General features: G+C 36.5%; 1 protein-coding gene across 3 annotated transcripts in view; it reads right to left on the reverse strand.

The window, feature by feature from the left end:
• Positions 1 to 7,302, reverse strand: part of LOC131902655 (vomeronasal type-2 receptor 116-like) — a 32,386-nt gene extending 25,084 nt beyond the window's left edge. For all 3 annotated transcript variants that reach the window (XM_059253669.1, XM_059253670.1, XM_059253668.1), the window contains exon 1: positions 7,106 to 7,302. In XM_059253669.1, the coding sequence (XP_059109652.1) occupies positions 7,106 to 7,302 (197 nt within the window). The remainder of the gene's footprint in view (positions 1 to 7,105) is intronic.
• Positions 7,303 to 16,453: the final 9,151 nt, after the last annotated feature.

The following is a 16,453-nucleotide window of genomic DNA, read 5'->3' on the forward strand; positions in this document are numbered from 1 at the left end:
CCCAAACTTATAGGACAAAGTGAAAGTGGTGGAAAAATAAGGTTCATTTATGGTGATATTTTATTTGCACTAAGATGTGATTTGTATGTTAATAAATAAAGTTGCACGGGGGTCAGATCTATTAGATCTATATCAAAGGCTGGGCGGTGGTGATGCATGCTTTTAATCCCAGCACTTGGTAGGCAGAGCTAGGTAGATCTCTGTGTGTTCAAGGATACAGCCAGCATTGGAGACACATGCCTTTAATCTCAATACCAACCATAGAAGACCTGGAGATCTGTACTGACAGGCAGTGATGAGGCAGTCATGTGGCTGGGTTTACAACCAATGAGAAGGCAGAACAGAAAGTCTATATAAAGACAAACACACAGGAAGTAGGTCACTGGGCTGAAGAGGATAGCTGCAGAAGTGATGGGTAAGGCTCTTAGTTCTGACCTCTTGAGCTTTCATCTCTGCATTGGCTCTGTGTTTCTTATTTAATAAGATGGTTACTTCTACATTCATCTAGCTTTTTACAAAATGAATTGGAGAGATCTGATATTAGCAATTTGCAACACACCTGAATGCTCTAGAACAAAATGAAGAAAGCATATCCAAAAAGAATAGACTGTAGTATAATCAAACTGAAGTCTATAATCAATAAGACAGAAAAAAAAGAGAACAATAAAGAGTCAATGAAACAAAGAATTGATTGATAAAATCAACAAGATAGACAAACCCTTATCCAAATTAAATAAAAATAGAGAGAACAGTCAAATTAACATAATCAGAAAAGAAAAAGGAGACATAATAATAGACATCGAGTGAATCTGAATAATCATTAGGTCATATTTTTAAAACTTGTAATTAACAAAATTGGAAAATCAAACAGAAATGGATCATTTTTTCAATAGATACCTCTTACCAAGTTAAATAAAGATCAGATAAATAATTGCAACACACCTATAACCCCTAAAGAAATAGAAACAATCTGTAATACTCTCCCAACCAAATAAAACTTAGAGCCAGATGGTTTTAGCACAAAGTTTTACCAGAAATTCCAGTCAGAACTAACACCAGTTTTCTTCAAATTATTCCACAAAATAAAAACAGAAGGAAGACTGCCAACTTCATTTTATGAGGCCACAGTCACCTGATTCAAAAACCACAAATAATCCAACCATAAAATAAGATTACAAACAAATTCCCCTTATGAACATAGATGTAAAATATTCAATAAAATATTTTCAAGTCGAATCCAAGAAAACATGAAAAAGATCATCCATTATGACTAAATAGGCTTTATCCCAGAGATTGAGATGTGGTTCAATATCAGAAAAATCTGTCAATGTAATCCATCATATAAAGAAACTGAAAGAAAAACACCATATAATAATCTCATTAGATGCTTCTCAAAGGCCATTGAGAAAATCCAACAGCCCATTGTGTTAAAAGTCTTGGGGAATGTTTTATTTTTTTTAAATCTAAGTATTAAAATGAGTGTGAATAAATAAATAAGTAAATCAAACTTGGTGTCCAACAACAGAGAATTGAATGAGAAAAATATAGTATACAAGCATGAAGTTTTTCAGTAGTAAAGAAATGAAGGTAATTTTTGTGGGTTTTTTTTGGGTAGGAAATTACATGCAATTGGAATATTTGTATTAATAATATTAAGCAAATAACAGAATTAAAAACACATTTTTTCTCAAAAAGACATCTTGGGGGAAGTAGGAATACAGGGAACATACTTCAACATAATAAAGGCAATTTACATCAGACCCATAGCCAACAGCAAATTAAATAGAAAGAAAGAAAATCAAAGTAATCCCAATAAAATCAGGAAGAAGACAAAGCTGTCTATTCTCTTTCTATTTATTCAAGATAGTATTTGAAGATTTAGCAAGAACAGTAAAATTACTGAAGGAGATCATGATGTTACAACCACACACACACACACACTGCTACATACAGACATACCGGCATCCATACAGAGATACATAAATAATACAGGCATATACTCATTTCTACACACTCAGGTACATGCCCAGACAAACAGATAAACATACTGGCACACATAGACAGAGAGACATACACATTCAAACAGACACTCAGAAAATTAAACACACAAAATACATCCAGAGGCCAACACAAACATGCATAATCGCCAAAATACACAGAGTGAGAGATATGCAAATATAAACAACTACACAGAGAGACATTGACACAGAGAAATTTATGCCAACTTCCAAAGACATACCCACAGACACACACATGCACAGCAACACAGACATATGTATATGCAAGCACATACACAGAAACTTGCAAAACACACACATAGACCCATGCACTAATTCACACAGGAAGATACACACAAAAACAAACACTCAGACATAAAGACATTGCCATAAGGCAAATTTATGATCACTTCTACAAACAGGCAGATAGATTTGCAGCTAGGCAGGAGCACACACATATATAGGGCAACACAGATACACAGAAACACACAAATATACAGCCATGTGCAGTGACATTATCCATTCACGTACACAAATATGCATGTATGTACCAAAAAGAATCTTAGCAAATTTCTTGTATAATTACTCTCAGAGTTAAAAGTGAGGTCCCTAGAGCATAGAGCGGGAGCAGAAACAGCCAAGGACACATATGAAAACCATCTCCTACACTGATTAGAACGTAGTTGGGAATTAATAAATGAAGGCTAATTTTCTCAACATGGAGAGCATTAATGACTTAGGACTGATATGTTTTCAGTATTAGGATGGGGTGAGGATATCAGGTGCTTTGTAACATAATCACTGATTTTCATTGATAAATTGTTTCTTCCATTTAATTGCCATTGCATTAGAGACTTACAGTAATGGCTAGAATTATTTCCTCAGCAAGAAAAAAATGTTTAGAAATATATTTCATGAACATTTCTTCATACATTAGATTTGAGCATCTAAGAGACTCTTAATCACTCTGATACTGATGACACCAAATATCATCCAATACAAGAAATACTACCTTTAAGCACTTATATAGGTTTTTTTTTCCTATTGTCCATTAGCTGAATATCTTCTTGTTGAAAGAGCATCTTATATAAGGCTTAGGCCACAGCATACACAGCATTGTATACATCATAACCGCCATCAATAAAGGCCAAATCAAAGCCGGGCAGTGGTGGCACACGCCTTTAATCCCAGAACTCGGGAGGCAGGGCCAGGTGGATCTCTGTGAGTTCGAGGCCAGCCTGGACTACCAAGTGAGTTCCAGGATAGGTTCTAAAGCTACACAGAAAAACCCTGTCTCGAAAAACCAAAAAAAAAAAAAAAAAGACCAAATCAAAAGTCTGCACCATTAGCCATTGTAATGAGGCATTGGATGAGCAGGTCTTCAGTGCCTTAGACTTATATGCTGAGACTTCACAGTTAAATTTTATCCACCCAGCCTTGCCAGGTATTCAGGTATTCATCTGAGTATTTGAGATGAACCAGTATCTAGACAAAAAAAATTAAAATCAGAAATCTCAGCATGGTGGTGTTTCATGGAAATTTGCTAAGCCTCTGTGTGTTTATTTGTGACCAAGCAGCTGCAGGACACAGGAAAACTTCTGTCTACTGTGGTGTGTGAGAGCTAGAGACCCAATGGATGAATAAAGTATGAAGGCTATCTTATGTATAGTATCATCCCACTGTGAGTTGGGGACCCATATTCTCTGTATACCTGGAGATTGCCACATTCTAAAGTTCACCCCTTGAGTACTGTCCATGTCACCATAAATGATAAGTACATTTGTGGATAATGTCATGATTTGGTTATAATATACTTCAACTCTTGGCGTATATAAATGCAGATTGCCTGGGATGATGCTCATGAAGGTGAAGCAGACTGTATTTTTCCATCTCTGTTCTCAAATATGAGAGAAATTGAGTAGCCTGATCATTGTCTGAGATGGCCAGCCCAACCCAATTACAGTTGAAGTAAAGCATAAATCATGGCCAGGGCTACAGATGTATTTTGGGGGCCATCTGATACAGATAGGGAAACTGATAATAATCATTTGAGATAAGATGGAAAGGTCCATAGGTAAGCTGAAGGGCCTAGGACATAGGAAGCAGCATGAGTTATCATGCACTGCTAAGAAATTATAAGCAGTGTTCTAGAAAATCCTGTCATTACTTCTTCCCTTATCGCTGCTTCACACAAGGAAATGTAGAATTCCCATCAAGTCTGAATAGTACTCTTGAACTACACAGTTTACCATAAGTGTGATGCCAGTCTCTTCCCCACACATCTTAGCACCAATGGAGACAAGATTTCCTGCAGAATCACAGCCCCAAAAGAAAAACTTATGTGCTGAGATTTGTAGATGTCCAAGAATGGTCCAATTATTGCAGATGCTGCCCAGTAAGGTCCTGTAAGCACCACTGTACACCTGATTTCTTTATTACAGACACAATTAGGGGGAGTTTCATGATTTTGTTCAGAAAAAAATGAGATTGTGTAATTGTGACACAGTATTATACTTTCTGCTAGTAATTCAAAAACTGGAGACATATTTGGTAAAAGATCATGGTTCTTGTTGATTTCATCAATGGAAATAGCCAAGGCCAGGCTAAACTGGTAGGTTACAGTTAATGTTCTGTAAATTGAACAGTGTTTATTGTGGTCAAAAATCTACAGATGATCATTTGTAGTCAGAATAAGGATTATTTAATATTCCCAACCATCTACTATGATTGAAACAAATCTCCTGTGTTGTGAGGTTGGGATGACATAAGAAGCTGAAAGCTTACAAAAGCTTTAAAAGTTCATGAGAATGCATCTCCCATGAACAAGATAAGCCTTTGCATTTTCTACAGAGAGGGCTGTCCGTCTTTGGTTTTTGAGTGCTTGCTCAGAAGGTAAATACCAGGGCACAGCCTTGACTGAACAGTAAACTTTATCATGAATTCATTTTGAAATTATTGAACAATATGAAAAATACATGTAAAGCATGAGCAAAGTTTCTGATAATTTTAAGGAAACAAACTGAATTGGATAAGGCATTCAAAGCATGACAGGTAAGTGCTCAGTAGTGTTTCTGAGGCAACATTTGGCTCCTGTACTTATAATTAATTGTGATTAGTGGACAATATAGTTAACATATTCCCTCATGTCCATCCTCATCTTGTTTCTTTCTTTCTGGTTTCTCTATGGCAGGCACAAGATGTTTTTTCAAAAGACTTATTTTAAATAAATTTAAGTACTAGAGTATATTTGGTAAATTCATGTATCTATATGTATGGACAAGAGAAATACTCCTTGAAGTCATAAAATTGCCATGGATTCCATAGTTTTGAATGACACATGGCTCTAAAATAGACTGGCCTCAAATTCACAGAAATACATCTGCTCTTTTCCCGAATGCAGAGATTAAGTGCATATACCTAGCATTGTTCACATATTTTATGTTTACAGAAGTATGTTCAATGTAAATATACTTGGTATATTTGTCCAACATAAATTTTCTTATAGAGAGAACACTTTATATACATTTCCAGTTACAAATACACAAAACTAGCATTGTATTGAGAACAAGGGACATCTAGAAATTGCAGTGAAATATATTTGTAAAATGAAAGTTTATAAAGTGTATGATGTGTGGGAAATATTTATGAATTTTGAAAATAAAGATAGTCAACAATCTAGTAGGAATAGAACAATAGCATTTTGTGTTTATATTTATGGGAAAAATAATAACTACCATGTCTTCTTACTCACTTTGTATCATCTGGCCAATAAAAATCAAACAAACAAATATACTCTTTCATTCTGAATGATTCTCTCAGAGTTAAATACAATCTCTATCCCATATATAAACTGCACCACTATATTAACTTTGTGTATAAATATATTTATCTGTACATTTGTTGAACAAAAATATCTTATAATATTTTTTGTTAACATATGAAAAAATGTCATTGAAATTTTCAGCAACAGTTAACAGGAATTTGAGATTATATCTTATGAATCTGAAACACTAACTCCTGCACACTAGACATTAATAAACATCAATGACATGAGCTGTTAGAGTTGCCTACTGGACTAAAGAGCTATGTTTGAAAACAACTATCAGCAATACACAAAATAAAATGTGTATTGTGCCCAAATTGGTAAAATATGTAGCTATAATTAGTAAAATTACAGAAAGAAAAACATAAGAGGTTAGTGTGATATAAATGTCAGGGCATAAACGGCTTAGACATAAAGGGAAGAGACACATTCCTCTTAAATAATGGCAAAGATGAACTGGTAGGTAGCTGTTCCCAAATGTTGCCAAGTATCACATGCTACAACTCTTATTCAGGGAAGTGACAAGGAAAGTAAGCAGTCGCCATGTTAGTGACAGCTTTATATTTCAAAGAACGCAAATATATCTTTTATAGTCCACATATTCCTTCTTTACCTATAGAGAATGTGAAGAACTAGACTATGAATTTAAAGGTCAGTAGTTACTCATGTATATAAGTGAACTATGGAGAAACAGGAACACATATGAAGTTCACAGTGGACAGGTCTCCTACTTCATTCTTGATGCAGCTTTAGAAGGCACAATGTGACCACATGCAGAGCATCTGAGAGAGTAACTGTATATACATGTAAAAATTCTCTGGAGCTAGGGTTGCTGCAAATATTAGTTGTCCTAGCACATGCATTAGGAGTGACATAGTGATCAAAGGGTCATCACAGACTCTACTTGACAGTCATTTAGCTACACTCATTTAAAGTGATAGTCATTGAATAGTGTGGAGTTTCCTTCAGTAAGACACCACCAGCTACTGTGCTGTTGAAACTGTCAAGAGGAGGGCTATATGTGATGGAACAAGATAGAGAGTCCTTTCTTTACTCAGATTCCAGCCTTTTCAGTAGTGGGATAACTGGGAGAAAAACAGAACACTCTCTGGACAAATTAAAAGTAGAAAAAGAGCATTGAGTCTCTAAAAGAACTTGAGGTCATTTCTTAGTTTTCAGGTTGGGTAACAGGCCAAATATTCAAAGCATTGCTCTGACTCTCATCTTCCTACCCACAATGAAATTTTCATGATGACATTTACATGGAAAATAAAAAGGAACTTACTGTATATTAAGAATGTGGTTGAAATAATCTTTCTCCACAGGCCACTGCACTCTTATAAGAATGAAGATACAACCTGTCAACAAGTCTCCATCCTTATCTTTATTCTGCTTCATTCTCCAAAGACATCTGGGATGAATGAAACTGGACACAGGAAGTGGAATGTTCAGGAGCAAGAAAAGAAAAATCAAAGTAAACATCTTTGTCCTACTTGAAGCCTGGTCAGTGTGTATTGTGAAGTGCTATTAAGATTAGCACATTATATAGGCACACATATTCCCACCTGTTTTTTTCTTTGTAGCCAAAGGACTGGCTACTTGTGATTCACAATTTCTTTTCTTCCAGATGGTTCCTTCCCCTTGTAGGATTCTTGGACACTCCCTTCCCTGGGGCTCTACATCTGATGCTCATGTAATTAAATTTGGTTGATAAATATATATGAGGAGAGTTCAGCTAGCTTCATGACATCACTCATAGTTGTGAAAATTAAGGCTCTTTGGAAGATGCCATTTTGGGAAAACTTGATCCCTGGACTGTTTGAACAATCTGTGTATTTTTATGCCTTTAGAAATGATGTCTGTAGATTTTGGCAGATGTTTCACATTGAGACATTCCATATTGATTCAGGAAGGACTCACAAAGTCAGCATTCCTGGTTATACAATGGGAATTTTATTATGAAGTCCCTTTAAGGGAAAAGCAGCTCCATGTTTACAGCAATTGAGTTCCACACAGCATGCAATGTGGGACCTATGCTACAGTAACAGTTACAGAATGTCTAACCAAATCCTGTGCTTCCACTGTGTTGAGAACAAATAATCAGGCAAAGTACCCAAATTTCCTTAATCCTACTGTTCTATACCTATCCAGCTCATTGCAGATGTACTGTTGCACTTACATTAAAAATATGTTTTTTTTAATATTCAACAAGATCCATAGAGATTTTCTCTCCTACACATCAATTACTAAATAAGATCTCTCACTGTTCCTCCAAACCAATCATTATTAAAGAGAAGATAAAGTAAATATTTGATTTCTAAAATAACGAAGTGACCCTGTGTTAATGTGAAAGTTGTTCTTATAACATTTTCCTAGACCTCTGTTTTTGTTTGCATTCTAGAACCTGCAGTGTCAGAGTGTTCTGATGAGTGTGGGCTGATGAGCCTCCTTCAGTGGATATGGACTGCAGAGAAAGTAGAACAAAGTTGGGCATGTCATTGCTGTGGTTGAAAATGTGTCCTATTTAGTATCTGAGATGAGGCACATAGGGCTAATGTTCTTATGTGCATTTGATTGTCCATTAATAATAAATATTTAAATAGTGCATGACCTCTGGTTTTGTGATTAGCTAACCTGGGGGCATAAGATGTGTGAAAAGAGCAATGAGACAAGAAGAGTCTTTCATAGGAAGACAGAAAATTCACCTTTTATGGAGTGTGAAAATAAAAATTCCACTTGTCCATTTTCGGTATTGTATTCAGCTTTGTTTTGTGTGGTTTAATTATTATTTTTTTAATTAATATACAGCATAAATGAATTTATTCTGGCAATTCACATATGTGTCACGTGTCTTTAGTTGGTATTTTCCCCCTCTCACCCACATCAGTTGTTCATCTTCCTCAATGTAAGAAGTTTCCTTCTGACTTCATGATGTTTTTGAGCATATTGAATTAATGAAACAGGTGTGATATTTTTCTTTACACTGACTTCACTGGGTTCCCAATCCCTAGTTCCTTAAGGCCTTAAATTCTCAAGTAATTCCTCTCCTACCTTAAATGTTTTAATGTATGTACACACACACATGCACACATAAACTGACAATCATACACACACACACACACACACACACACACACAATTATATCTACAGTCTGATAAGCATGAATTTCCAGAGACTGTTTATGTAACATGATGACTTCCTAATTCATCCCCAATTCCTGCTAATGACATCATTTAATTCTTGCATGTTGAGGACAACTCCATTATATGTAAATAAATTCTATGTGACTTTCCTCTGAATTCTAATATGTCTAAGAGAAGTCTGGACCCAATAATCTTATTTGTAAAATCTTATAATTGGTTTCAGTCATTTAGGAATTATATAGAATCTATTTATTTAAACGTCCCTAAAATTCATGTATATGGCATAGTTAAAAATCACTGTGTATATATTTTAGTATGGTAATTCATGGGAAAAACTTCAAAATTCTAATAATACATTGCAAATAACAATAGTGAATCTTTATTCATGTGAAAATAATATTACAAAATTTTAGCTGAATTTTTTTATTTCCTCATCTGTGGAGAGGCATCAAGGGGGATTCCATATCTAGCAAATGCTGAAAAAGAATGGAATAAACATTGTACATATAACCAACCAACCATCTTATTAAATAAGAAACACAGAGCCGATTCAGAGAAGAAAGCCAAGAAGTCAGAGCTAAGAGCCTTACCCTTCCTGCTTCAGTGATCCTCTTCAGCCAAGAGAGCTCACCGAAAAGAGAGCCTACTTCCTGTGTGTTTGTCTTTATATAGTCTTTCTGTTCTGCCTTCTCATTGGTTGTAAACCCAAACAAATGACTGCCTTGTCACTGCCTGTCTGTAGAGACTTCCAGGTCTTCTCTGGTTGGTATTGAGATTAAAGGTGTGTGTCTCCAATGCTGGCTGTATCCTTGAACACACAGAGATCTACCTAGCTCTGTCTACCAAGTGCTGGGATTAAAGGCATGTGCCACCACCGCCACGCTCTTGCTATGGCTCTAATAGCTCTGACCCCTGGGCAACTTTATTTATTAACATACAATTAAAATCACATTTCAGTACAAATAAAATACCACCATAAAACATTGGCAGAAAAGTATCTGTGTGTTATGCTTACTTGTGTATTTTCAGGAGGTTCCATGAGAGATGTGGTTGGACTATAAGATAGTCCTACATATACTGACTGAAATAGTGGTCCTACATGCTTATTAATTTATTTGGTCATATTTTCTAGACAACACCTTTTGTCTACATTTCCAGGTTCACTAACAGATCTACTTGCAATCTACTGAGAACAAGTAACATCTGGAAATTGTTTGAAATATTTTATTCCAGTATTTCATGTTTGTAAAATAGATGAATAGAAAGTATAAGATGCATGGAAAATATTTTCCATACATGTTATACCAAATTATGAATCAATCATTCAGAATGAAATAGTATGTTTGAGCTTGACATTTAATGGTCAGTGATATGAAATGAGTTGGAAAACACGGGAGTTATTATTCTTCCCATATATATACATACATATATATATATATATATATATATGTATGTATGTATATATATATATAAAATGGTATTGTTGTGTTACAACTAACTTGTTGACCAAGTTTTGTCTGTTGGAGGCTTGCTTCTTTTCCTGAGTGTTGAAGTGGTAGACTCATTAAAATGAACTATAGTAAAAGAATGTTGCCTTTCCATCTTGTTAAACTTAATCCCTTTTTCAAATATTCTTTTCCCACATGTATTACATCATTAGAAAAGCAAACATCAGATATTGTGGTATCAAAGTTTGATAAATTCTATTTGGGTCCACACCTTTTGAAACTGTTATTTTGGAGACAGGGTGATGGCATAGCATTTAAGAACAGCAGCTAGTCCTGGATAGGGCAAAGATTTGATTTCCAGCACAAATATCATGGCTAACAACTGAGTGTAACTTAAGTTATAAGAGATTTGAATATAAAATACATTCGAGTAACTCTAGCTAAGCAAGTGAAAGACCTGTATGATAAGAAATTTAAATCTCTGAACAAAGAAATTGAAGAATATATCAAAAAATGGAAAGATCTCCCATGCTCATAGAAAGATAGAATCAACATAGTAAAAATGGCAATCTTACAAAAAACAATCTACAGATTCAATGGAATTCTCAACACAATTCTTTACAGACCTGGAAAGAACAATACTTAACTTTATATGGAAAAACAAAAAACCTAGGAAAGCTAAAACAATCCCATATAATAAAGCAACCTCTGAAGGCATCATGATCCCTGACTTCAAACTCTACTATAGAGCTATAGTAATAAAAACAGCTTGGTACTGGGTTAAAAACTGACATGTGGACCAATGGAATCAAATTGAAGACCCTGACATTAATCCACACACCTATGAACATATGATTTTTGACAAAGAAGCCAAAACTGTACCATGGAAAAAAGAAAGCATCTTCATCAAATGGTGCTGGCATAACTGAATGTCAACATATAAAAGATTACAAATACATCCATATCTGTCACCCTGCACAAAACTTAAGTCCAAGTGGATCAAAGACCTCAACATAAATCCAGTTACACTGAACTTGATAGAAGAGAAAGTAGGAAGGAGTCTGGAATGCATTGGCTCAGGAGACCACTTCCTAAATACAACTCCAGTAGCACAGACACTGAGAGCAACAATTAATAAATGGGACCTCCAGAAACTAAGAAGTTTTTTAAAGCAAAGGGCACGGTCAATAAGACAAAGTGACAGCCTACAGAATGGGAAAAGATCTTCACCAATTCCACATCTGACAGAGGGCTGATCTCCAAAATATATAAAGAACTCAGAAAGCTAGACTTCAAAATACTGAACAATCCAATTAAAAAAATGGGCTACAGAGCTTAACAGAGAATTCTCAACAGAAGGATCTCAAATGGCTGAAAGACATTTAAGGAATTGCTCAACGTCCTCAGTCATTGGGGAAATGCAAATCAAAACAACTCTAAGATACCATCTTACACCTGTGAGAATGGCTAAGATCAAAAACACTGAAGACAGCTTACGTTGGAGAAGATGTGGAGCAAGGGGAACATTCCTACACTGTTGGTGGGAATGCAAACTTGTACAGTCACTCTGGAAATCAGTATGGCAGTTTCTCAGAATTGGGAATAAGTCTTCCTCAAGATCCAGCTATACCATTCTTAGGCATATACCCAAGGAATGCTCAATCATACCACAAGGACCAATGCTCAAATATGTTCATATCAGCATTATTCATAATAGCAAAAACCTGGATACAACCTAGATGTCCCTCAACTGAAGAATGGATAAAGAACGTGTGGCACATATACACAATGGAGTACTACTCAGCAATAAAAAACAATGATATAATGAAATTTGCAGGCAAATGGATGGATCTAGAAAATACCATCATGAGTGAGGTGACCCAGACTCAGAAGGAAAAACATAGTATGTACTCACTCATAAGTGGACACTAGATTTGAGGGAAGAGATGGCCATACTGCAACCCACAACTCCAGAGATGCTAGCTAACAGGGAAAGACCCTGAGAGGGACATATGGATGACCCTGTGAAGAAGTGGATGAGATACATGAATGGACTGGGTGTGGGGGTGGCAGAAGGTGAGGAGTGGAGGATGAGAACATAGGAAAGTGGGAGGGTCAAGCTAGAACAGGGACAGAGTGGGAGGGCAGAGAGGAACATACCATGTTAGATGAGGACATCATGGGAATAGGAAGAGGCAGGGTGCTGGGGAGGTGCTGAGGAATCCACAAGATTGACCCCACTTTGGTCTGCTGGCAGTGGTCCAGCGGGTCCTGTACTGATCTACTCTGGTGACCAGCTTAGCAAATAACCTAACTGTCATCATAGAGCTTTTGTCCAGATACTGATGGAGGCAGAAAGAGAGATCCATTGCCAGGCACCAGCCTGAGCTCTGGGAATCCAAATGATGAGAGAGAGGAGAGATATTGAAGGCGAGGGAGGTCGAGATTATGACGGGAGGATGTGCAGAGATGACTGGCCACACTACTGGAAGCCCATGAACTGTGGACTGGTGGCTGTAGAGCCCCCATGGGACTGGACTAGGCCCTCTGGCATGGAAGACGGTTGTTTGGCTTGAATTGTTTCGGGGCACCCAGGCAGGGGTATTGGGATCTGTCCCCGGTGCATGGGCAGGCTTCTGGGAATCCAGTGCCTGTGGTGTGACACCTTGCATAACCTTAGTGCAGTGGGAAGGGGCTTGGACCTACCTAGGCTCAGTTAGCTTGACTCTACTGACTCCTCATGGGAGACCTCAATTTGGGGGATGTGGGGATACGGGGTGGCTTGGGAAAGAGGACTGGGGGTGTGAGGAGTGAGGACAGGGGATCTGTGGATAGCATGAGGAGTGAGTAGAAAATTTCTTAATAAAGAAAAAAAAAAAGAATCAGTGACAGTCCCTGAAATCACTGTTAGGAATCCCACAAGAACACCAAGCTACTTGGCCATAACATATATGTGGTGATCTTGATTAGACTTGTACAGGTTCCCTGATCTCTGTGAGCCTATGTGAGTTCAAGTCAATTGATTCTGTGAGCCATGTTTCCTTGGTGTCCCAGATTCCTTGATTTCTCCAATCCTTCCTCCCCCTCTTCCATAGGACTCCTCAAGTTCTGCCTAATGATCTGCTTTGGGATTCTGCATATGCTCCCATCACTTGCTGAATGAAGTCTCTCTTGTCTCTTGATGATGATTCTGCTAGACTCTTGTCCCAGAAAATTCTGGATGCAGGTCCAACTGTAGGTTAAATGTTTTGCAGGTGTGTTCATGTCCCAATCCCTCCACTTGAGGCCTTTATCTAGATGCAAAACCAGAAAGATACACAGTGAAAAGAAAATTGTGGATTTATTTTTCTGGTGAACATAGGCAAATAATACAGTAAAACACCTTTTAACATATTTCAATAACACATCAAAAATGTAACTCATCCTTGTCAAGTCAATTTTAATCTGAACATGCAGGAATGCTTCAACATGCATCAATCAATAAATATATTTCACCACACAATGATCTCATGATTAAAAATTTCATGATTGTGTCAATAGGTATGGAAATCCAGCATCCATTTATATTTAAAGCCTTGGAGGGATTACAGATTAAGATTGGAACATATCTCAATATAATAAAGGCTATGTATGGCAGACCTATAGTCAAACATCATGTTAATGGAGAAAAATATTCCTAAAGGAATCATAACCAAGACAATGGTAATCAGAAAACCTTTCACCATGCCAAGTAACCAAGGGTTGGAATTTCTGGTAGATAAACAAGGCAAATGAAGGACAAATACAAGTAAATAAGAGAAAGTCAGAATATTCATCTTTGCAGGTAATCTGATTAAATACTTAAGGTATTCGGATTTCATGGTACAACTCCTAGAGCTGATAAACAGTTTCATGTAGGCAGAGTTTTCCTGCCCCAACTGCCTGGTCCCAAATAACAACTCAGAGGCTTGTGACTAGCTCTTACATTTAAATTAACCCATTTCTATTAATGTATGTTTTATCATATGGCTTGTGGCTTTACCTGTCCTCTAGCATCTCTTCTTCCCTTGGTGGTTGGCTGGTTTCTCCCCAGACATCACTGTCCTTCCCAGTCCTTAGTTTGGTTTTTCAACCTAACCTTATTCTGTCCAGATAGTGGCCTATCAGTTTCTTTATTAGACCAGCTACAATGACATATATTCACACAGCATAAAAGAATATTCCACAGCAGTTTCAGGTAGTGGCGGGTTACAATGATTATATAAAAAATCAAAAAACCCTCCTCTATAACAGTGAATAACACATTGAGTCAGAAACAAGGGGAGAAATCTCATATCCCATAGGTTCCAAAATTATTTTTGAATAAAGTTCATCAAAGGCATTAAGATTATCTACAATGAAGCTCTATAACGCTGATGTAATAAATTGAAGAAATTAGAAGATGGAAGTAACTCCAATCCTCATTGGTGCAAAACATTAATATTGTGAAAATGGACATACATTCTAAAGGAAACCATGGATCCTGTAGCTCATCAAAACTGCAGTGCCACTCTTTAAAAAAACTGTCTTGTAATTCTTTTGGAAGATCAAAATACTCCCAATAGCCTAAGTCATCTTGTTCAAAAAGAATCAGTACGGATGAATGAATACCCACACTTACAAGTTACACTGCAGAACCCTAATAAACAAATGGTCATAGCAGACAAAGTAGATATAATAAATAGAGAAGGGGACATAGATGAAAGTTAGACTCCTGATTTTTGACAAAGATGAAAAATACACTCATCTGAGAAAAGACAGTCTGAGACAGACATCTGTAAAAGAAACAACCTAGACCCCCATCTCCCACTGTGCACAAAAATCAAATCCAGCTGGGTAAAATACTTCAAATGAAGACACCTGAAACTTGTATTTCAAAGAATACGTACACATAAGGACTTTCTGACTAGGATTCTAGCCATAGAGGGAATAAGTTAAAAAAAAAGAAAGAAAGACATGAAACAATGCAAAATTAAAACACCTCTGTGTAGAAAGGACAGTTGTGAATGGAGTCCAGTCGTTGCTGCTGATGATCTTCAATGGCATCCTGAAGATATTGAGAAAAGTTTTGCTAGCTGGACAACTGTCAGAATGTTAATATCAGGACTGTACAAAGGACACAAGAAGCCTAGTGACAAGAACATAAGCCATTGGGTATAGAACTGAACAACAAATTCTCAAAGGACAAGTACAGAGGTTAATAAATATTTTAAAATGTGTGCAACACTCTTTTTGTGATTCTTTTATTTATTTATTTAGGTTTTTTTGTTTTTTAATTTAATTTTATTTATTTATTTGTTTGTTTGTTTGTTTGTTTATTGCCGAATGACATTTATTGAAGGAGGGAGGAGGTCCTAAATACAGGCTTTCAGCACAATGGGAGAACCCCGGAGGGCAGAAGTTTGCTACCTATGTTTTACAATCTTGCATCTAAGAGAAAGCCCACTATGCAGGATATACAGACAAGGAACTTCTCTTCAGGATCCAGGAGGGTGGAATCTGACAAAGAATTAGCATAGGGAGGATATCAAGATCAAGGTCAGTTCAACACTCTTACACACCAAAGAAATGAAAAATAAATCTATGAAACTCCATCTCACTCCTTTCTAAGTGTCTATCCATGAGGAAACAATGACAACAAAGGATATTAAGAGTATGGGGGAAGGGAAAATTTGTTCACCATTGGTGTGCATGCTAACAGCAGTGGGACTCAGTGTGGAGTTGGTCCAAAATATAAATATAAAACTTCCACATCATTGAGTTAAATGACACCTTCACATGTACCTCATGGACGCTGTATAATTCTACAGAGAGACTTTCACATCCACATCATTCTTCTCTATTCCCAATAGCTCAGAATTAAAATCAGTCTAGATCTTCATCAGCATAAGAATGGACAATGAAAACATGCCACACATGCACAGTGGAAAGTCATTCAATTATAAAGAAAAATGAAATTTTGATGTCTACAGGAAAACAGATGGATTTGGAAAAATATTGTACTGAATAAATTAAACTATAAAC

This window comes from Peromyscus eremicus, chromosome 1 (genome assembly GCF_949786415.1).
Source record: "Peromyscus eremicus chromosome 1, PerEre_H2_v1, whole genome shotgun sequence".
NCBI lineage: Eukaryota > Metazoa > Chordata > Mammalia > Rodentia > Cricetidae > Peromyscus > Peromyscus eremicus.